Source organism: Barbus barbus (genome assembly GCF_936440315.1).
Source record: "Barbus barbus genome assembly, chromosome: 25".
NCBI classification, from domain to species: domain Eukaryota; kingdom Metazoa; phylum Chordata; class Actinopteri; order Cypriniformes; family Cyprinidae; genus Barbus; species Barbus barbus.
In genome coordinates, this window is record NC_136753.1 from 15,583,165 (window position 1) to 15,607,669 (window position 24,505).

At 36.4% G+C, this 24,505-nt stretch overlaps 2 protein-coding genes across 3 annotated transcripts in view; one reads left to right on the top strand and one right to left on the bottom strand.

Annotated features, from left to right (window-relative positions):
- Positions 1–8,189: 8,189 nt before the first annotated feature.
- On the bottom strand, positions 8,190–12,098 carry LOC306845173 (uncharacterized protein). Its single transcript, XM_079377819.1, has 7 exons — positions 11,958–12,098; positions 11,732–11,812; positions 11,169–11,266; positions 10,243–10,550; positions 9,875–10,030; positions 9,380–9,471; positions 8,190–9,227 (listed from the first exon to the last, which is right to left on the bottom strand). Exons 4-6 carry the CDS (start codon positions 10,435–10,437, stop codon positions 9,436–9,438), a joined length of 387 nt encoding a protein of 128 aa, XP_079233945.1. The 5' UTR covers positions 10,438–10,550; positions 11,169–11,266; positions 11,732–11,812; positions 11,958–12,098; the 3' UTR covers positions 8,190–9,227; positions 9,380–9,435.
- A 10,917-nt stretch (positions 12,099–23,015) lies between these two features.
- Positions 23,016–24,505, top strand: part of LOC306844646 (tumor protein p63-regulated gene 1-like protein) — a 43,323-nt gene continuing 41,833 nt past the window's right edge. The window contains exons 1-2 of one of the 2 annotated variants that reach the window (XM_079376930.1): positions 23,016–23,661; positions 24,235–24,480. In XM_079376930.1, the coding sequence (XP_079233056.1) occupies positions 24,241–24,480 (240 nt within the window). In that variant the 5' untranslated portion in view covers positions 23,016–23,661; positions 24,235–24,240. Of the gene's footprint in view, positions 23,722–24,234; positions 24,481–24,505 lie in introns of both variants that reach the window. The other variant, XM_079376929.1, reaches the window with a different exon arrangement.

A 24,505-nucleotide genomic window follows, 5' to 3' on the forward strand; every position in this document is an offset into this window, starting at 1 on the left:
ATAAATCCAGCATTATGCCTTTTGCAAAGATTTGATTTCCCATGTATGTCCCAGGTGTTGGCGAGATCCACATATACTGTAGTGTAGCATTGGGGCACAAAAAATGAGATATAAATATTTAAAAGCAGTTTCAATAACAGCATAAAATGTATTTATTTATTTTTTAGACATATTTATTTTGCTGTCCATCTGTCTTTATTATCATTCTTAAATGTCAGTCGAAGACAACTTGGGAGTACCTTGTCTGCATATTGTGCACAACCAAACATAAACAAGCTCAGCTTGACATGCATGCTGGGATACACTTTCATACCCTAGGTACACCTTTTACACTGATTCAGTTTCTATTCATATTTGATGTTTAATGTTATGTTACATTAGCTTCCGGTCTCTTTGCCTCAGTTCCTGCACCCATAAAATCACTTATACAGCCATAGCCTAATTTAAACATCCTATAAGAGAATTAACTGCAGCTTTTTCTAGAATGTCTTCTGAAAAGGTCTTTGATATTTGATAACACTGAATCTTGGAATGTTTCTATTTAGAGCTTGGAATGTTTCTGGTCAAGGTAAAAACAGGTTACAGAACCCCAATGCCAAGCCTCATAAAACAGCAATAGCTTTTCCAACAATGCATTTTGGATGTGGCTAGATATATTGATGAATGAATAAAGGTTTAAAAATAGAGGGATAAGACAGCAATTATGTAACTGTTATTTATAAATCAAAGAAGTTATATTTTTATGTTTTAACGCATTCATGGGAGACATTAGCATTCAATGACAAACAATGAGTGAGGCCAACTATTTTAAAGGAATTCTAAAATATTCTAAAAAATTATGAAATTTAAATCTAAAGGTCATTTTCAGGGGGAAATGTTTTTGAGGTTTATCTCATACAACACAAATTGTTCTGTCACCACTATCACAGATAAACAAAAGACTTAAAAAATTAAGCATTTATATGTACACACTGCTGTTCAAAAGTTTGAGATAGGTAAGATTTGTAATGTTTTTTAATGGAGTCTCATATGCTCATCAAAGCTGTATTTATTTGATCAAAAATGCAGAAAAAAACCTCCAGTAATATTGTGAAATATTATTGCAATTTCTAATGTTGGTTTCTTATTTTATATATTTTTTTTAAATATAATTTATTTCTGTGATGCAGCACTGAATTTTCACCAGCCATTACTTCAGTCTTCAGTGTCACGTGATCCTTCAGAAATCATTCTAATATGCTGATTTATTATCAGTATTGAAACTGTTGTGCTGCTTAATATAGAAGCTGGAGAGGCATAAGAAGCTTCTTTTAAAAAACATAAACAATCATACTGATCCCAAACTTTGGAATGCCACTGTATACTTTTAGTAAAATCATACATACAATACAAAACTTGTCATTCTTAATCTTCTGTAAATACTGGGTTATCGTAATGGAAAGCAAACAAGTTGCATGAAAATGATTTTAGTTGCAATAGTTACAATACTTTCTCTGGTGAACGTGACTTCTTCTCATAAGTGTTTGTTGGCCGACAGGTAATTACTCTGACTAAATTGTTTATCATTACTGAAATGATGGAAAACCTTACATTGGTTTGACTTCTGTTATGGGGAAGGTTCGAACCATATATAATTTGCACCCTGATGGAAGATCTCTGCAAGTCCCTGTATCCATAGTCCATCATCTAATGCAGGAATACTCAAATCTGGCTCGCGAGATCCACTTTCCTGCAAAGTTTAGCTCTAACCCTAATCAAACACACCTGAGCATGCTAATCAGTGTCTTCAGGATCATTAGAAAATCACAGGTAGGTGAGTTTGATCAGGGTTGGAGCTAAACTCTGCAGGAAAGTGGATCTCGCGAGCCAGATTTGAGTATCACTTATCAGAATGGAGGAGGACCAACTCTCTTATAGGACATTAGGGTGTCCACCTTCTGGTCATATAGCATATACCCACCTATAGAAAATTAGATCTGATAAATGGGCTCATAATATTCAGGGAGTATTTGTTTGTGAAATGTGCTATTTTTACCATGAGATCAGTTGATGAGGACAGGCAGAGGCCACATTACACTCATAATGGCACTTCTAATTTCATAAATCTTTATGTGGCTGCACTTAATGGTCAGCAAATGTGAACACAAACTGTGAGAGTTAAACCCCCCTCTAAGTCGAACAGCAGTCAGGTGTGCTGGGGGAATGTGGGTATGGTCGAGAAAACATGTTCCTGCAAGAAATCTCATCCGGACATGAATTGCCTTGACCTTTCAGTTGCTAGGGTGCACTGTTAATTCTAATATGTAACTATGACAACCCCCGCCTCTGCGAGCTGCTATGACGCACTGGCCAAATCGATAGCACGTTGTTCGCTAATGTGCACTGGCTTAACCTCTGGGTTCTTCAATTTATTCTCATTCACACTGCCTCACACACACACGGAGAGCCAGACAAGTCATCACTTAGCAGTGGCTTGCTTTTCTGCTCATCACAGACATTATCTCAAGGATGTTTTCTGCAGCAATCAGAGGCTCAGCATGCAATTGGTTCGGTCCTATTATTTGGAGTTGTTGTAACTCACCGAAACAAGTGGCTTCCTTTTATTTTTGAGAAATCCTCGTACAGCCTATCAATACGCTGTAGAGGTAGATCCAGACAAAATGCATGCCATTGATAGTGAATAAAACAGATGAAAGAGTGTGAGTGTTTAATATTGGAATCCTGACTGAGCCCCTTCAGTGACACAGCTTTAAAAGATCCAAATCGCTTCATGCCTTGAGGATCACGCTGTCAACATTTCAGAAAAGACATGCTTAAATATTCCTGACACCTTTTATCCTGCAGACTAGAGTGCATCTCTATGTTCTAAAAGGCTAGTTTCAGATGTGTTACGTTGGCTTTGTGGGAGCACGTCGGATCTTGTCAAGTCTTGTTAATTATTCAGCTGACGACTGAAACAGCATCATCTCAGTCCTCGTATCTTTCTGTCCTTCTTTGTTTTTTTTTTCACCTTCATCCCTGAGTCACGTGAGCAAAGGTTTGTCACTTCTGTCATTTATGTAATTAGATTACACATGAAGTTGTTTCTCGAGCGTAGATGGATCATTTGATGGGTTTAATTGGACATTCACTGCTTAAAATCGACTTGGCAGCCATAAGCCCCTGAACCCTTTGCCATGTTAAAGTTAAATGGTGTCTCTGGGGGGCGATTCTGATTTCTGTGTTGTGCTGGTTACTCGTATCCCATGCTGGCCATGCATGTTTGGCATGCCCCTCATCTTCATGGTAAATCATTCAGAAGCTACATGATCAAAGACATCTGAAGATGTAGTGGCTTAGGGTTGCACAGTAAAGTGTTTCGTTCATCTCCTTTCCCAGCCATGTGGCAGACTCCATACTCAAAAACCAAAAGTGTGGATTAATCTTTACATTACACCTTGGAAGTTCTGTACATCAACATTATATATTGTGTAGGGTCCCACTTTATATTAGGTGGCCTTAACTACTGTGTACTTACATTTAAATTAATCATTTGATACAATGCACTTATTGTGTACATACATGTTTTTACATTGTACTTATATTTTTAAAAATACCGATTTGTAATTACATCTGTAATTAATTTCTGTAATTACATTTCTAATTACTCTGTTGACCCATCCCTTACACCTTAACCCACCCTTAAACCTACCCATACCACCAAACCTGTCCTTAACCTTACCCGTATCCCACCTCAACAGCAGCAAAAGTGTTTTAAAATACAATATGACCACAATAAGTACATTGTACTTATTTTCTGATGTAAGTACATGTAGTTAAGGCCACCTAATATAAAGTGTGACCTTGTGTAGTGTTGGGCAACCTATTATTGTTACGGAACTCCAAGGAGGAAGATGAGATCAGGCGAGATTATCCAAAATAACAGTCTTTAATGACAGATCACTCAATATGTGTAACAACAACAATAACTGGCAACTGAAATGGGGAAAACTCAGGACTTATAAACCTAGGGGCTAATGGGATAATTAATTAAACAACAGGTGGCGATGATGAACTTAACAAGACAGGCAAAAACTAGGTCAACAACAGAAACTTAAACACAGACATGTAACAATTATACAGTATAGTTCCACTAAAAAGATTTACGGCATAATGTCCTAAATACATTTGCTAAATATGTTTGTTTGTTTGACATGTAACAGTCACTTTTCCAGTTCCAATTAAATTCCCAAAAAATAAAGTAGAACTTTTTTCCCCTCGCAAAATTTTTAGTTTCAATCGCTCTCTCTTTCTTTGGAAATGTATTTAAGTTATGCCACAAATAATTTTAGAAGAGACATATCATGGGTTGACCAGTTAGTAATTACTGTGTGTTAGTTCATTAGTAAGTGAGTAATTTTTCTCATTGGATATTGTGTTTCTCTCTCTTTCTCTTTTCAGGAAATGTACTTAGAAAGTTATGCCACAAATAATTTTGAAAGAAACATATAATGAGTTTCCCAAGACTACAGTTAGTGATTATATCTCACCGAGTTCATAGCCATTAATTCTACAGAAATAGCAGATGTTTCACATAAAGACTGACAAAAAAAATTAATAATACTCAGCTCATGCACATGGATGTATGGTATACATCACATCTGTTCGGACTTCGGAAGGTTGCCTTTTGTGTAGTTGCATAAGTTGAGACATGTCTCCATATCCAAAGTCCCTTCATTTGCAGAAAAAGGGGTTGGCATGGAGTTCCGATCCCTTTTTTTCTCACTGAAAGAATTTCCTCTAAAATCTCTCAAATTATAGAAGTAAAATTGCATGTGGCAATTTGCAAGTCATCATTTACTTACCCTCGTGTCATTTCATAACTCGTTGTTTATTCTGTGAAAATATTCTGTGATATTTTAAGAAATTTCTCTTTTTTTCTTTTTTTAAGAAATGAGCAACTGTGCGTTTACATAGTAATACAGGTTTGGGATGATGGGAGGGGGAGTAAATGATGGCAGAATTTAGATTTTTGGATGAACTATCCCTTCAAGGAGGTCAAGGCACTAGCTAGACATGTGCACATGTTTACTTGTCTAATGCATTTTTCTGAGAGCATTGATTTACTGTTTAATCCTTCACGAAACGTCATTTTGATCATGAGTGCTTTAATGTTAAACAGCCTTTGTTTTCCCTTTTCTAACATCTCATGGAAGGGTGTTGCAGAATGCCTCTGATGTGAACTCAAAATGCCTGTTTAATGATTGGTTGTGTTTTCTTATTGAAGTAGCATTTTGTCCAACAGGATTAGAAAAGCGTTTCAGGCTGAAAGGAGGATTTAAGAGAGGGGTGTGTTCCAACACACGCTCTTGCACTTGTATGTGAATGTGCCCTGGCATTGGGTTCATGTCTTCATTTTTGGCCTCCAACATTTTGGGAGCACGCTGCACAAAAAACTTTGTCGAAGTGTTAAAGATAGAGAGAAAAACTGTTGCTGTTGTGGACAAGGAATGAGCTGTTGAGTAACAGTCTAAAGGTTAAAGTAATAAAGAGAAAAGAAATCTTACTTTCTTAATGACTCATATTTGATCAATGATCTCATGACGAAAACATACCTGTGGAAACTTTTTCGCAAGACGCGAAATACGTACTGCCATGTACGTTTCGTGACATATTTGATGTGAAAAGTCCATTGTTTTGTACGTCACCGCAGTTCTGATTTGAAATGTCCGATGAGTGGTGCTATATTTGTAACGCTTTATCATTTCAAATAACGTACCATCTGCACTACACCTAAACCTACCCGATATTACATACAAATGCAAATGTGACGTAAAAACGCAATCATGCCATTTTAGCTTGTTTTTCAATTTCTCATATTTCAGCTCTTTCATCGTGAGTCATGTTTTTCACAGGATTCGTACCCAAGGATTCCGCATTCTAAGTTAAATTCCATGCCAGCTGAGCTACCAAGCAAGCTTGTTATGTTTGGAAAGCAAAACATATGGAGCTGTAATCAGAACTGTGTACGAAAACGATTACAAGTGTTTGCCTCTATTGTTAATTTCTGTTGGAAACTGCTGTGATGTATACTTATTGGTATGTATTTTGTGTCTTGTGAGAAAGTTCCCACTGGTACGTTTTCATTTTGGTATGTATTTTGCATCTTGCAAAAAAAGTTCCCACTGTTATGTTTTCGTCATGAGATCGGGTAGCATTTTTCTGTATGTTTATCTGTATGTATGTTTTGTTGGTGATATATAACTGTTGTAATTGTCGGAGTTCTAAATCCACCCCAGTTGTCCCTTTTCATGTTCCTGTGCTCAGTTCTGGCCTTTCTCCAGGGTACAACTTGTACTTGGCTTTAAACAATGGCCAAACTATGACATCTATAAAACACATAAACCGTGCAGCCAAAATAAAATGAGAACAGTAAGTTAAAAGAATAGTTCACCAAAAAATGAGATTTCTGTCATCATTTAATCACCCTGATTCATCTCTTCCTCCACTTCTTTGTACTGGCCAGAGTTGGAAGTTGGGGACAGTTTTTCAAAAGTTATGTCACATGGTTTATTATTCAACATTTTAATAGCCAAAACTTCAACACTGGAATAAGAATTGCATTCAGGGCTATAACAGGGGCCAGCTGAGTGTCAAAACATGTCTTAAAAAGAGTATATAATGTTGTTGTTGTTTTTTTCTGGAATTCTTAGTAGTTCATGAAGTTCTTCTGTTTTTACCATTGTGAAGCTTTTAAGTAGTTCTATCACTCCTAATTGTTTTCAACATCTTTATGAGATCGTTTTTGTAAATGTAAACGTCAAATACAGAAAGCTGTCTTTCCTGTTGAATTCTTGGTATATTTGCAGCAGACTTAATATAATTATTCCCCTGCCGTGACCTATTTAAGCCAAGACTGCTGCCAGCCATTAGTGTTATGAGAATTCACTAAGTTGCCACGTTGATGGGTTCTGAGAGGTTGTATTTTTCAAATACACACGTAGGTGGAGGTTCAGAGACCTACTGTTTGTCATCATTTAAACTTTATTTTTTTCTGTTGCTATGGAAACATGCTTCCTTTTTTTACCCTTTTATGAAATGGATTTGCTGCACCTCAAAGCATCCTTGTTGCTGGATGAGAATACAGGTATGAATTATGTCTGGTTCAGTACTTATCCTTTGCTTTTATGCAATATTAACTGGTTAATAGACAGTGGGAATGAAGATTAATTACCTGTTTAAGGTTGAAATTATAAGTTATGGAACTTTAACCTTAGGTTGATTTAAATGATTGACTCATCTTTACCGTACTAGCATACAAGGCCTTGATATGATACATTATCTTCCTTTACGTGTGGTCAATTTCTCTTTTAATACCCCTTTTAATACCTAATAAAGTATACCTGAATAATATAGAGCCGGTTATCCATGTAAATCCAGACCACCTAACAAACATTGATTGCTGTTGCTGTAATTAAACAGCTAGCTATTCAATTCTGCGTCAAGCAAACTTAAATAGCACAGGCAAAATACAACATGTTGAGATAGGAGGATACTTCACATTCTGTAGTCCTGTCAGACCTGTAGATGTTAAACTTTCAACTTCACTCTGCATGGATCATTACTGGTGTACTGCTGTGCTGTTAAATCAGTTAAAAATCTAATGGGTTTGTGAGTCTTTTTTTTTCTTGTGAATGATATTCATTAAAGAAAAAAGACAAATGATAAACTAAACAATAGGTATACTTAAGCAATATCACACAGCTAGAGTCCTGTAATCACAGCTGCTGTTCCATTTAAATATTACTTTTATACAAAATGAATAAAATACATTGCCAGTTGAGTTACTTCTCTGTTTTTGCTCTGGCATTGAAAATTCCATACTAGCAACGTGAACCCTTGCATCTATGCAGCACACTATAATATTTCAATTGAATGAATTGGTGGTTTTAAACGGTGCACTCAAAAAAATTATACATTGGCATTACTTAACTTTTTTATGTCAACAGGTTCCACGTAACTGAGTTAAGTTGCCTTTAAGAAAGAATATTTATTTCAGTGAACTTAAGTTAATTACATAAAGTTAATGTAATTTTGTTTAGTTCAATCAATGTAACATTTGTTATTTTGTATTAATCTGCTTAGTTAATTAAGTTCAATTACTCTAAAATTAATATTGTTATGTTAAAAATGAGATAGGAATAAGGTTTCGGATTCATTGTTTATTAAATAACATTTTTACGTTTTACAATTAACACTTTCTATTGTTTTTCCAACAATAAAATGTTTTTCAAAATCTACATGCTGTCTTAACAAAATACTATTATAATACTAATAAAAGTATAAAGTAAAATAAAAGCATGCAGCCTTTAAACGAAAGGATTGACAAAAATGCTTTTTATACTTGGAAAAAATGATCAGCCTTCTTTAATGGTATAAAGTACACCTTCTTGAGAAATCAGCTAAAAACACCTGTTATTCAAAGGATGATTGACATTTGAAAGCAAAATATTGTAATATTTTTACAATGTTTTACATTTTTTCAGACAAGAACGTTTACAAAATCTAAATACGGTCTTCACTTTTCCAAAAAAAAACAAGATGTACAAGATGTAACAAAAATAATACTACCAATAAAAAGTAAAATACAAGAATACGGTCTTTAAATTAAATGATTTTCAAAAATATACTTGGGGAAAAAATAGTCTTCTTTAGTAAACTATACCTTATTGAAACTTGGGGAAAAAAAGCAGTAAACAACATTGCAGTTAATCAATTGAAGATTAACATCTGAAATCAAAAGTAAAGATGAAATAAATATTATTAAAGATATCACCTGGTTAGCAGTGAAAAAAAAGTGCTACAACAGCCAGTGCAACATTATGGACAAAACAGGTCCTGCCTCTTAACCCTCGTTTCAAGTTACAGTGCCTATGAAAGGAGTTTATTTTTAAGACCTGGACTTTGTTTGACAGCTTGGTGGCATCGAGTTCCATGAAAATCTTTTGAAACATTTCAAAAGTATATCTCAGATCCTGGGGGTAAGCCAAGTTTAATGCATAGATTAGACCAACCATCATGGAACAAGCATTAGCTACATTGTCCAAGTTTTCAAGTACTTGGATGCCTTCGATGATGACACCAACATCTTCGTATGGGTCTGCAACATCTGCCCCTTCATGTTTGATGGCATAGATTCCGAGAGTGGTTTTGCTCATCAAAATTTGGGCTTCATCATGTTCAGTGTCCTAAAAATAACAAAAGACAAGTACAAATATTAAGTACAAAATAAAACAATTACCAATAAAAATAGCTAAAAATAGGAACTGGTTTTAGAGAAAAATATGAAAAGCTTCTTTTAAAAAAAATAAAAAATAATAATAATCTGTAAATAGCTTACCATGTACTCCTTCACTAGGTTTGAAGGATCTTCATTTAGGTAGACCACTAAGGCTTTCAGGATGCATTCACGCTTTTTTCAATGGTGATGCTCTAATCAAAATGAAATGAGAATTAGTACTTTTTGCTGTACATCTTAAATTTAAGTAGCACTACACAAATTATCCCACTGCTTTATTTTACGAAAGTCAAGTGGTCCCAAATCAGAAGCACTGCATGGGATACACAATTATCTTGAACATCTGAGCTGTTCTAATTGTAGTTGCAAAAATAACTCTATTAATGTATAACAGAGGCAGAAAGTGATGCTTCAAAAGGAACAAAATCATGATATTTGGAGCTTCAGGAATGAAAATTCACCTTTAACTTTTAATCCATAATTTTAGTATAAAAAAGATTGAATGATGAGTTAAAAATAACAAAATTATATTTGGATAAAATATTAGTTTGGCCTATTATGAATTAGGAGAATTGATGATGAATTTATAGAACATACCTGTTCCAAAACTGACAGGATGTCTGTGATCTTCTGTGCAGCTACTCCTCCTTTCTTTTTGAAATTTTTGAGGAGCTGAGAGGAGAAATGATCAAGCTGACCCATGAATTTGGACACCAAGGGAATTGTTGTAATCCTGCTGAATTCCGCAGATACCTTTTCAAACAAAAAAGAGAGAGAGAGACAAATCAGGGCGCTGATAAATTTGACAGGACATCATCATACACTTCCTTTACCAGCACTCACAGATAATATACATTTACTATAAATGAACAAACCTGAATTACATCTAAAGTACTTCAAATCATAGTTTAGAATTATAACAACATCCAAGCAATTAATCAGCTGACATGACATTAAAGACATACCTCTCGCTCAGTAAAGAGTGCTGGCCATCTGTTCTTGAATTCAGCAATGAAAGGGGAGTGTTCTACCACCTCGTGCCTCCGTAGAGCAAATGTTCTGTCCATCAGCCCCTTGATAACCTGCTCGTTGTTTCTTTTAGTCACCTCCGATAGTAGTGTAATCCTTTGATTTTCAAGAGTTTCTTTTGTTTCACCCATTGGGTAATCTGGACAGTAATTTACCTCAGCTTTTCTCAGTTTCTTCACTTGGTTAGGACATCCAATGGATCCTTTTCGCTTATGGGAATTGATGTTTAGCTCAGAACATGATTCTGTGAGACAAAGGGAGAGAAGCATCACTCAGCAAATAATGCAAGTCCCCACACAACTCATCTACAGCTGAGCCTGGAACATGGTAGTGATTTTCTAGTTTTAACAGCAAGGAAGCAAATTTAAGCTCTACCAACTTTGGCAGGTTCTCTGAAATCTCTTCTGTATCAGTAGAAGAGGAATCGTCTTCTAACAAAGATGTTTCAGTTTCTTCATTTGAAGTAGGGTCATTAGATGTTTCACTAACCTCTTGTGTTTTCACGATTCCTTCTTTAAAATCTGTTACTGAAAACTGATAATGCTTTCGGCTCTTGTGTGATTTGAATGTACCATACACGTTTGTTTTAAATGAGCAGCCCTTAAACATACAACTAACTGTCTCATGACTGCGCAAGTGATTATTTATATGGAGAAAATAATCATTTACTGAAGGAATGTCAGTAACAGCACAAACATGACAATTTATCACTGTAGTTTGACTAGAATTTTGAGGTAGCTGCTCACTGCCATGTGATCTGGATAAGTGGGACCGCAGTGCATTCCAGGTTTTAAAAGTGCATGGACAGTTAGAATATGCACATGGATATTTGTGTTTACGGCCATAATGTCCATGTACCAACCTGAAGTGCTTTAAAAGCTTTGATCTGGAGGCCTGAGACGATCCACAATCTCTGCACAGCCACATACAGGACTCTACATGCCTTCAAGTTTCAAAACTCTGTAAGGGAGAAAAAGAATGGGAGTCACCAAAGAATAATAACAAAATATGAACAGCTGCAAACTACTAAACTTAAGTTAAAATGTGTTATGCGAGATATTAAATAACAATGTGCCAACACCACCTTTTAAGATTATTAATTAGTATTATTAATTATTAAAACTGACATTAGAAGGGGATAACTGCTGCACAAAACAATTGATTAAAATGGAGTAACCATTCCTTACTAGCAATTTAATGTCATTTACATTTATTTTGGGTGATGTAATGTATATAAAAGTTCAACAAGTATAAAATTTCACATAAATGCATAAAACAAAAATGTATCTAACTATAATGTGAAAGAAAACACGAGGCATATGGCAACTTCGTGACAATACTATACACAACACTGTATTACAAGTGAGTAATGATTCAAATGTTGTCATAGTCTCAATATAAATGCATAAAAAGTGAAAATCTCACCTGTCTGTTCACATAGAGGAAAACACGTTGACGTTTTGAAGTGTAATTCTCCGTGTTTGATTCTCATAAAATGGCGCCGATCTAAATTTTTTTTTATTTTATTTTTTTATTATTATTTCAACAACATTATAACAGAACAAAATAGGCTAACAAATACAACTGTAAATCCTTTCAGACTGAGACATTCATATTATTCATACTATAACAGAGAAATAAACCACCATACCAGATATTAATCCAAATGAAACAAATAAAATAAAATAAAATAAATAAAGAATACATTCATGCATCCTTAAGCAACGTAGGGGATATGGCGCCGATCTAAATGAGCTGAAGAGTGATCGTTATGTGCTTCGTTCCTTCTTGTGGTGTTTTCCAACTGCGCATGTGCAGATGTTACTCCACCTACTGACCGATATGCGGTACTGCAGAAGCAACACAACTCTGTTGCATTCATTTTAATTAACTGAGCTGTGTAAATTTTAAGAATTACTTCTTTTAATTCTCTCAACACAACTCTTTTAATTTTAATGCACAAACGAAATTTAATTAATTAAATTAAACATAATTACATTCTTTGGACCAACAAATGCCGTGTTTCATTTTTTTGAGTGTGGTGTGAATGCCTCATTGAATCACTCATGAAGACTTGTCACTTGTCGCTACCTATGGTGTAATGATAACTTTCAGAAAGAGTCACTGCACAATGCACAGACCGGAAGTCTGTCTGGAACACACAATCACTGCCAAGCAGATACAAAGAGTAAAAGGTGCCAGTGTTGTTAGATTGTGTAACACTTTAGACATCATAAATATTCTTAATTAACTAAAAGTTTTCCCTCAGTAAACTCATAAATCACTGCTTATTGATAGTTTAAGTAAGGTATTTGTATTAGTAATGCGTAAGTAGGGTTAAGGGATCTAGAATATGGTCATGCATAAAAATACATTAATATGTGCTTTATAAGTACTAATAAACCGCCAATATGCTAGCAACACCAAGTGGACAAAGACATTTGTGGCTCAGAACTAACTGATTTATAATGCTTACTATTGTTTGAATGTTTATGAATACTTTTATTTTTATTTACTTCACAATTGATTTAGTATGCAATTTTTTTGGTATTTTATTACGGTGGCCAAGAAAGCTCAATGCGCTGCAAATGAAAACCGCATGCAAATAGAAGAAGAAAAAAAAAAACCTGCAAATTAAGAAAACATCATCAGTTTGACAATGCGTGCTGAAAATACTCACAACGTGACAAAATACAGAAATGCGCTGCATAAACAACACAACCAAATACAAAAATGTGCTGCGAAAACAGAAACGTGCTGCAAATATACAACACACAGACCACATTGGAAATGTTAAGGGAACCGCAACAATTAAGTGAAGAACCTGAGACATGCTTACCAATGTCTGCTCTGAAAGGTGAGATTTTTGTTTATTTTAAAATCCTGATCATGTGTTTTCTTAGATTTTTTTATATTATCAGCCTAAATAAGCTGACGAAATATAATTACGGTAACTGTGAACTGTTATGTGAGTTGGCTACTTTTACAACTTCCCTTACAAAAATTAGCCTATATATATATATATATATATATATATATATATATAGGTTAATTTTTGATATAAAAAAATAATACGAATTAAAAATGGTTGCTATATAGTTAAACCATGGAAACCTCAAATGAACCATGGTTTTGCAACCCTTACCATAGTTTAACCATGGTATTTGTGCAACTGTGGTTACACAATTTGGTAATCAATATACTCCAAAAAAATCACGTTTACTACACTTTTACTATAATAAAACCATGGTTAATTTTTCATGGTTAATTTTTTAAACCCGTTGTGGTCTGTGCTACTTGCAGCGCATTCCTGTATTTGGTTGTGTTGTGAGTATCTGCAGTGAGAATTTGTATTTGGTTGTATTGTGACTTGAGTATTTGCAGCACGTTTCTGTATTTGGTTGTGTTGTATTTGCAGTGGGTTTCTGATTTTGCAATATGTTTCTGTATTTGGTTGTGTTGAGAGTATTTGCAGCACATGTGCTGTCAAACTGATGAAGATCTTTTTGTAATTTGCTAGTACTTTTTCTATATGCATGGTGTTTTCTTAAGTTGCAGCGCATTGAGCTCTCTCTGCCACTGTATTTTATGCTATGTATTAAAACCTAAGGGCCTTCCTGAAACGCAAGTAGGCATCTTTATGTTCATTTTTGTCTTTAAATAAATAAGGCAATTTATGTATGATAATGTCTTCATTTTTAAATTTATTCTGTTTGTGTTTCACAAATAAGACAATACCAGCATCCACTGCTGTTGTGTTACCGAGAGTCGTGTCATTGAGGATGAACCCTTGGGGCTGTGTGTAAGCACGCACATGTCAGAATATCTAAGCCCAGAGGGGCAATGAGCCTTCCACTTTCCTGACCTGCCTGTTGATTTTACTCGTTTCACTATCAAATCACATGAGTAAGCGAGGGAATGAAAACTACAACAGGAAACAGTCCATCTTCTTGGAGATTCCCCAAAAAAGAAGCTCATTTCATGCTCGAGTCATTTAAAATGCAGTGTTATTTTACATAAGCCTACGACCGATTGCTAAATTCTTGGGGTTCTTTTTCATCTCCACATCCTGGATGTATCCAAGTCGCTCAGGTTGACAGGTTGCGTTTATTAACAACGGGACTAAGAAAGAGTGAGGAGGACGGAGAAGACCGCAAGAAGTGTAATTTTTCATCGCCCGTGGTAACCTCATTGGTCAGAACAGAATCCGACAAACATGTCAGAGCAATCTCCTCAGTGCCTATATCTCTGACTTCCCTTTTACTGCTGCCCTGCACCACGTCTCACCACGCATCAGGTCCCAGAGGGCAAAAAAGATCTGGAAACACAACAGCAGTCAACAAACACAACCCTAACTAGCTGATACACCTGTCACAAAACCATTCTGCCTCCTGTGATTCTTCATCACGAGCAAAACAAGTTTTAGCTACCCAATCTGATTTCCCAAATAAACGCTCTGAACAATTTTGAAGCTTTTCTCGCCTTTCTGTTCGTTTCAAGCAAACAATACACAGGAATCCTAAAGGAAAAGTAGGTCACCAGAAGGTTATTTTTAGAGCCTAACTCGCACTCCTTACAAATGGGCAACCGCAGATGCAGAGTTTCTGTACGAGACATCCGCCGAATGTATCATGCGAACATACAGCGAGTCGAGATTTTCAATTTGCCGGTGAGTCGAGTTAGCTATTAATCCGGTTTCAAACTTTAATGCCCTCCTGCGGGGATGAGAGCCCATGTCAGAGCATAGCGCGTGTGCATGTGCGTGTGAGGGGAGAGCCATGTGGATTGTCTTTGATGATCGAGGGACGTGTAAGAATTTGTTAAATCCTCAGTTCTAAGTGGACCCCTGTTTCGTCAGCCTCTCAGCTCTTTTCCTGCTGAGGTGTTGTACTTTCACTTTGCTTTAGAAGGAGATGCTCTCGAAATGTTTGCCGTCTCGTCCAGGTTTTTAGCTGACTGATTAAGGATGATGCGGGAGAGAATCGGCCAGAAATGCAGTTGCGCCACTGTAAGAAACATAATGGGCCCTATCATACACCCAGCGCAATGTGTTTTTTTACTAGTTTCAGCCCGACGCAGTTATCATTTTCACGTCCAGCATCACGTTGTTTAAATAGCAAATGCATTGCACCCATCTGTTCGCCCATGGGTGTGCTGGTCTGAAAACGAGGTGTGCTATTTTGAGGCAACTGAAAATTATTGCGCCATTGACCAACTAAAACCTGGGGCACGTTCAGGCTCACACCGGTGTCCCAACGTTTTGCTCCGGGTTGAACGACATGTTTCCTGGAAACGGTGTGCAACGGGGTTTGAGATATGTTTTCTCTTGTTTGGTGGGTGTGTCAAAAATGTCAGCCCAATCAGCAGCTATGTATATAAACCATGCGGTATTAAAGAGACAGCTCGCACAACGGGTCCAAGTGAAGTCATTTAATATGTGTCCGCTGCAGCTCGGTATATGCAACTATTGAAGATATTAGAAGACATGTTTGTTGTAAGAGTATTATAGTAACATAGCATATCAACATGATGATGATGAATTTGTAAGTAAATGTAATTAACATCTAAATAAATTCACAAGAACAAGTATATTGTTTGCACGTTTATTTACATTAAAGGCAAAATAACTTAAATAATAAGAGCACAAGTATAGATCAGGAACTTATTTAAGGCGGTCTAAATATGTAGTAATTGCAATGTCTTCTGGTCCATATCCTTTCCTCAGGAAGGTGTGCTAGACACTGATTAATGTAACATAAAAATACTATATATATTTATATATTTTTCTATTTTATTGTGAAGTGACACTTTTATCAACTTTTCTATGCTCCTCAGATTATATAATGGTAAATATTGCAATATCATAGCACAACAACAGTGATCCGCTATAATGATAAACCTAATACTCACAATAAAAATAATGTCATATAGATCATAACACAGTCTCGGAGGTAAGAAGTGGATTATCCTTCACCTGAAATTTCTTTTCGAGGCAAATGTTGGATCACAATAATTAGGAACCACAGTTTTCACAAATCCCTTCACTCGATTGGAATGTTCTCTTTTATTCTGGACGGCAAGGGCAGTGACTGTAACATCGCGCGTATTTTGCAGTATTAAAAATGTATTTATACCGATTTTATCAGGCTCTGAAAATTCTTCAAAAAGAACACAAAGAGTGGCCTTCTCAGCTGCCATAGTTGCAACTCTTGCGTCATCAGAACAGGGTGTTCAACACCGTTTCCGTTTAATAAACGTTTTGCAACGTTTTTTCGGCGCTGGACGCAGTCCTGGTCTAAAGTCAATGGCGCCTTTTTTTATTTTATTTATTTATTTTTTTTTTTTAAGGGGTGCGTTTGTATTATGCACCACAGGAGCAAAGCATACTCACAGATGGATGCACAGAAGCATGCAAACATGCCAAATATTAAAAACAAAAGGATTACAATGTAAAAGATTATTATTGTGTACGCTTTAACCTCGTGCACAAGCAGCTCCGCTTCCTCTCTGGAGATGCGTTCAGTCTTTGCTCTTGCAAATTCTGCCATAGCGCAAGCGCAGCTGGCTTTTAAAGGGAGTGGGAAATGAGACTCTGATTGGTTTATTGCATGTTACACCCAAAACACACCCATGACTCATTAAGAGAATAGGTACAACCCTTTTTGGACAATGCGCCTGCTGTGCTGACCAAGTGCACCTGCACCATGAGCGATCCTAGGTGAGAGAATCACTTTGTTATGCAGTGAACCCCATCCAGTCATCCAGCACACTGCAACCCCACAGTTACATACTCCAGCTCTCCAAACACATAAGAAGCCCAAGCCCAGTGGAGCGGAATGCAAGTGGGCAACCAGCTGAAAATGTACTGTAATCCTATAGGCATTGCATGGAAAAAACCAAGCTCCCACCGTTAACTCCAGAAATGCCACAGAGTTAGCCTCATTAGATTCATCTGGAGAAATTCTTGGACTGCTGAGCATTTACATTTCCCATTTGGAGCTCATCCAAACGTATTGTGTCTGTGCCGACTTCCTCATGTTTTGGGGAAATGAATGTTGACTTTAATAAAGGAGAACATTGTTCTTTTCACCATTATTTACGCACAGATCACCTCAGATGAAGCGTGCACAGAGAAACTTGGTTATTTGCATGTCTTCCACGCACACCGTGAACAGCAGGTGCAGGTATGTTTGTAGTTTGCCATCGCCGCCGGTTGCGCGCACACATCGACGCAGTTTAACAGCAAGACAAGTGCAGAGGTGCATGGAACCATCTGGACGTAGAAAGAGGGTCAGTACACTCAGATAACCGCAGGGTAAATAAACATCTCACAGCACATCACCCGTGAATGAAAGAGAAGTCGTTTATGAAAGAAACTTCCCCGAAAAACACAATCGTTAATTACTCTGCACCTCGAAACTCATTGGTTTACACCACCTGACTAGCAAAAGGGATTTTCTTTTGTTTGTTTGTTTACTTCAGGCCAAAAAAGGTCAAGTGGAGAGATACTATGTGCGCCAGTCTGAGTGAAATGAGGCAGAAAAGCAAAACCTTAAGACGGATTAGAGCAGATCCGATCAAAGTTTTTGGACTTCTTGAAAAGGGCCAAAATGTCACTCCGTCACCCAGCGCTGACCTCAAAACAGGCTGGGGTTACAGCAATGATGTGGTTCAAACAAATTTAGATGTGCCGTGCAACGCAGCTTTATTTTCTTGGGACAGAAGCTGCCCGATATTCTGCACAAGGTGCAGAGCCTCAAAGGTCAAACCAGGCCTATATATGGTATTCAATCAGTTTTGAGTTCATATCAGATCAGCAATTGGAGGATGAAATTTTTCTGCCTCATCAAAGCTTATTTTCATCATCGGATATTTTTAAGGGCAGGGATTAATCATCATGAGGGATTTTCATTAGGAATGTAAAGATATGTGCTTCATGGATAGATTTGTTTGACCCATGTCCCCCACAGCAGTCCATTCCAAACTTCTAATAGTAATCAGAAAAGATCAGCTCAGCGGAGGCCTGATCCATTCAGGTCAATGAGAGTCAACAGTATATTAGTAGCAGCAGCACTGTATGTCTCAGAGGCAGCTCCAACTCTCTCTCCCCAGTGTCTGTGGTGTGCCATCATATCAAACTTGGGAGAACACTGCCATCCTGTGCCCAATGCAAGAACTGCTCTCAGATCTGCTTCCTATTTAATTCTTGTAATGTGTGTTAGAATTGTGACCAGCTGCAGTTTTCTGAGACTGCAAGTATTTGTCTTTGATGAGTGCTGGTTTACAGGGGTTTTGACTGGAGGTCAGCATTTAGAAAATAATACAAATAATTATAAAAGGCACGAAGCCTGAGTGCTATTCGCCATTGATGTTTTCAGTCTCTATCTATGGAAATGAGAGAGAAAAAGTATGTAGGGTTTTCTATACTTTAGCGGCATAAATAGTAACAGATGGTTCTTTTAACAGCTTGATGCCTTAAAAGGAGGTTCAGTTCTGATGTGTAATATTCAAATGAATTCCTGTTTATCCTTTGCTATTTATCCTTTTTTTTTTTTTTTTTACTGTAATATGAATGAATTTGACTTACCAGGTCAAGTCAGGTCACATTTATTTATAAAGCACTTTATGCAATATTGATTGTGTCAAAGCAGCTTCACATTAATAAACAGGTAAATAAATAACAGGGTTGGTGTTGCAAAATTAATCAATCATGAAACTAATTTAGTTTCAGCTGTGAAACTACTCTACAGAAGGTAATAGTGTCATTATTCAGCTCATGTTGTCAGTAGCAGTAAAAGCTGTTTCAATTTAGTTCAATATTTGTGTCAGTGTTACAGAGTTTGTCAATTATGAAACAAGTTCAATTCAGCTATATAGCAGCTCTACAAAAGATGTCATTATTCAGCTCAGTTCAAATTTTGTTCTCATCTGACAAGTTAAATTGCTAAAATTACTAAATATTAATTTTCTTTTAGTCCCCGACTGAGTAAGCCAAAGGCAGCAATGAACAATGAAAATTGCTTTAAAAAAAAAAAAAAAACATTAGATGAATGAATGCTGATTAATTGTTGTTCATTATTTTAAAGTGTCTCCACCAGTGATACATATTGTAAAGATTTGATGTTCGTTTGCAATCATTTGTCACAGTCTGTCACAGTGCAGCAGACTAAGTGCCATCACATCAGCTTGTGCAACATTGTTTACCTTCCTGGACATACTGGCTGACTCTGAGGAGCTGCTGTCAGGAGAGGAGCTGTCAGCAGTCATTTTGAAGAGGTCTCTCTGGACTCTGTGGTCAAATGTTCTGGCCCTCTCTCTCTGGACTCTCTGGTCAAATGTTCTGGCCCTCTATGTACAGGGATACTGTACCGTTGTGCGCAGTAGCTTGTCTGCCCCTTACTTGTCTTCCGCTCTAGAGTTGATGTGATACAGTCAAGAGGAATACAGATGGATGAGCATGAAACCATACCCTCCAGACATATCAGGGCAAGGCCAAGGTGCTGAAGAGGCAGGTTACTGCACGGTCAGAGCCCTGGGGGAAGTGATGATATGGGTGAGAGTGTTACTAGCATAATTAGCATTGAGTTTTTCAGAAATTTAATATAGATGCAGTTTTGCTCCTCTATACTCAATTCCAATGTCTTCTCTTTTGAACACATAGGCCTACACACCAACCTAACATGAGCAATTTAATATAATATAGAACAAGTACAAGATTTTTTATTTTTTTTTTTTTACATTTTATGTTGTTTAAATTTAAATTTTTTAATGCTGACATACTGTACTTAATATACTATAATTACTATCATATACTATAATTAATTACAATAATTATAGTATATTACTATAATAAATAATCATTAATTATAATAATGTAAATGTCCGTTGAGTGTTGCGAAAAGTTATATAATTTATATGAATGCTTTATTAATATAATATTAATAGACTTTAAGGAAAAAAAATATTTAATTAGATTTATTAGACAGAAAAGTAGTGAAATACATTGAATTAATCAAGGATAGCACAATACAGTTAAAATTTAATTCCATTGTGGTCCTTGATGTTATTCGAAATGTAATGAATAATCAAAATATTAATAATAATTATTATTATTATTATTGTTGTTGTTTAATTAAAATATTTAAAGTAATTTCTCATACTCACCGAGGCTGCATTTATTTGATCAAAAATACAATGGAAACTGTAATATTGTGAAATTGTTACAATTTTAAAGTATATATTTCAATATATTTTAAAATGTGACGGCAAAGCTGAATTTTCAACAGCCATTACTCCAGTGGGACATGATACTTCAGAGATCATTTTAATATGCTGATTTGGTGCTCAAGAAACATTATTATTATCAGTGTTGAAAGCAATTTTTAAACACTACCATTCAAATGGATTATAGAAAAAGAAAAGAAAAAAGAAAAGAAATGAATGATCAAAGCTTAAAAGAAAATGATGATCAAAGTTTATCAAAGAGTGTTTCAAGATTTTGTTTTTTAGACTGTTTCAAGATTATTATTTTTTTATGCTATATAAATAAAACTGTACTTATGTACTAACTAATAGCACCCTATCCTGTGCAAGCAGTTAATGTAGAATCATTTTGAAAGTACTCTGAATTGGAAACCCATAAGCACATCTGAAATAAAACAACACCTCCTAAATCATAAGAACAGGCAGAGCAGGGTTTATGGGTAGAGCTGCATCAAAGAGGAAAAATGTGACATGTACGGCTAAAGAGGGACTGATTACTGTTGTGCGTGGTGTTATTGCTGGATGTCATCCAGCTGAGTGATCAACTGTAAAGTTAATGAGGCCTCATAACTATATCTTTACACTACTGCACAACATAACCAGTAGCAAGGGTCACTCTGCCTCAGAAACCCGGTACGCACTCACGCAAGCTTATAATCAACATATCAAACAAGAAATACAGTCACACAAATGCAAACAACGCACATTACCACCACACTCATGCATGGCCATGAATACATAGCGAGTTCAGCTCATTCTTTCTCAGTAAACACAGCTGTGGACGCCCTGGGGCATTTGAGGTTGTACAGCATCTGCTGATCAGGCACACTGTCCTGAACTTCATTTAAGCTTCACTGGCATTTGGCCCAACAAAGATAAATGCAGTCGTATGATTGAATTACAGTGTCTCTGCCCATACAGGTAAGAGAGACGATCGCCACATGCTTACGCTGTGCAATGAGGCATTTGAGCAAGCATTTGAACACATTCAACATTTCAAGATTTTTATTTGTCACATACACAATTATACAGGGTATAACCAGCAGTGAAATGTAGGTACACATGGCATTTACAGAGGTTTATTATTGTCAAAACAGCAGTTGTGCACAGTAGACACAATATAAGATACACATGGGTACATATGTGATTGTACAATGCACATATAGGGGTCATGTGATCATGCAAATGTCTTTTTTCACCGTTAAGAGTCACATGAGAAAATCTTGACGACCCCCCCCCCCCCCCCACACACACACACACACACACACACACACACACACATACACACACACAACTTTCAGTAAAAAATGACCAGCCAACAAAAAACTGCTTAGAAATGTCTTCTTGTGCTATATTACCAAATTTTTTATTAAATATTTTTTTAGCTAATTGTTTTCTTGTAGTTAGCACAAGATTAATTAATTAATTAATTAATTAATTCATTCATTCATTCATTCATTCGTTCGTTAAAAGAAATACAAAACATGTGCTAGGTGAAAGAAAACAACTTGATGAAATTGAATCCAAGATTTACAAGAATGCTTTCTCCAGGAAATTATTTTCAGCACAGCACAAGGGATACACAGCTTTTATGTAAATAATGATGCTGCTATCATGTGTAAACTGTAGGAAAATTAACAACTGTGTTGAGCAGATGGTGAAACATGGTCCAGTGTTTTTGTTAGAGGTTATTATTCAGCTGCACTGAGCCTGTTCATTTCAATTAAGCTTGAATTTACAATGTTTGACAGTCCAGAATGAGATATCACATTTCCTCAAGTTCCACTTTGTGTTGTTTAAACCATGTCATTTACTCGACCAAATAAGTATAATTTATAATGGTTAATAAAGTTGTTTTATTCCTAGCTCCTGGGGAAATTTCATTGCTTTATAGGTCACCGAGTCTTAGTGGATGCACAATAGGATACAGTCACGTTCCCAAAAGGATTCAAATAACATAACAAAGCAGAAGAAGATATGAGTACCCTACTTTTTAGTGATCCATAAGATCTTCCTAAGGATGTACAAGATGCAGTTTCATCTGCAGACCACAGATTGTAAGAATGCTCCGTCAGATTTCTTCCAAGAAAGCCAGAGTCAGATCTACTATTTTAGTTGTACTGACACAATATTTAGTTTGCAAGCTAATAAGAGTTCGTGACAAAGCAATTTAGACTTGAGCTGAACGCAAAAGCTGCTCTGTGGCGGCTGCTGAGTGTATTTACTTAGATTGTGCATCTGAAAATAGAATTGTATTGTATCATGCGGGGGTGTGAAATAAACATTACAAAGTGTCTCTCTCATATGCACGCAGTTAATATGCTTTTGAAGGGGAATTGTTACTGCGCAGATTTCTCTTTCGTAAAAAAACAAATCTCATCGAGCAGGTTGAATAGCTTTCTCTAACAGGCCAGTTAAAGTGCGGCATGTGGCCACGAAGCGTGTCGCGTCAAAAGCGATTAGCAGGAAATCGAATGGAAAATGACACCTGAATGGAGAAGCCTTTTGATGCATTGTAGAAGGCTCTAATGCCCGAGAAAGCCAACCCCAAACATCCCACTCAAATAATTGTTTGTCTGAATATTTGAGGGCTTCGATCCTCTGTTTGAATTGGTATTTTTGGGAGGACGCGTCTAAGGTGGAACATAAGCGTAAAACAGGAGTAAACTGAACAATGTATCGTGGCCAGTATGTGTGAAAAGCATGCGGGACAAATTGTTCCCATCATGTCCCTCTCTGCCAGAAGATTAAGAGTAAGTGTGAAATCCTAAATGTTGTCGAGAAAAATACAGTTGCCAGTTGTCTCATTGTGTAGCAGGAGAAATGTGGGTGGCTTGGGCGATTTGAACTGATGTCAAAGATGGGAAAGTAAAATAACCACCGTCTGATTGGTTATTCAAGGTGACCAAAATTAGATATTGAGATTAAGAGAACTAATTTGTTCTACTTAAAAGTCTTTGATATTGTTGGAACAGCATGTATTTCCTATAGCCTGCGTGGGCAAGTAGAGTTTCTGTGGTCTTAGAGAGGTTTCGTTTTCTGTTCAACGCCCATCTTCACATCACGGACATCATCACGGAAGCAGGAAATAGGTAGGTTCTGGAGTCAAACCGTCTTAACATAGCACGTTGATTTAATTCTTGCTGCCAGCGGTAAGATATACATTTTCTGTCAGCATTTTAAAAGGCTACGTTTAACTATTGTAACAACTACAGCAGTTTAAAATATGTAACAAATATTGTTGCAGGTAAGGGACAGGAATTGTTATAGGGCTACGGGTTAGAATTACTGGGTTTGACTGAGAATCCTCTTGACATATATAGGCTAATTTTAGTACTATTGACAGCATCACACAGTTCTTGTTTATTTAGGTTCTGATTGAAACCTTGCAAATTGATTCATTTGTGTTTTGATTCATTAAAAAGATTTGGTTCATAAGAATCATTTGTTTGGATATTGCACTACACTTGTTTATTCACTAAAAAGAACCGATTTAAACGATTAATTGTTTGGGAATCGGACTAGGCCCTTCTCGTGCGGCAAGTTTCGTGCTGATTAGTGTAGAAACGTATTTTTTTTCTAATTTATTTATTAATTGTTTATACTTTATGGGTGTTTTCAGCATAATTTCACTGAGAGCTTTGCAAACAATCTAATCTATTTAGGTCACTATGTCAGAGAAAGATGAAGAGACATTCAAGTCTGTGGACTTGGAACAGCAAACCGAAAAGTCTCCGGAACCAGACAGCAATCCTCAAGAATCTCCAAGTGAAACAGAAACAGATAAACCAAGCACACCTTCTACAGAAGCCAAGGCAGAAAGCACTCCCTCTACACATACTTCAGCAGCCAAAGCTAAATGGATATCATCTGCGGAACAGTTTAAACTGAAGAGATTTTATGTCCTCAGGGTAATGTCTTTACCATTTGAAGCCT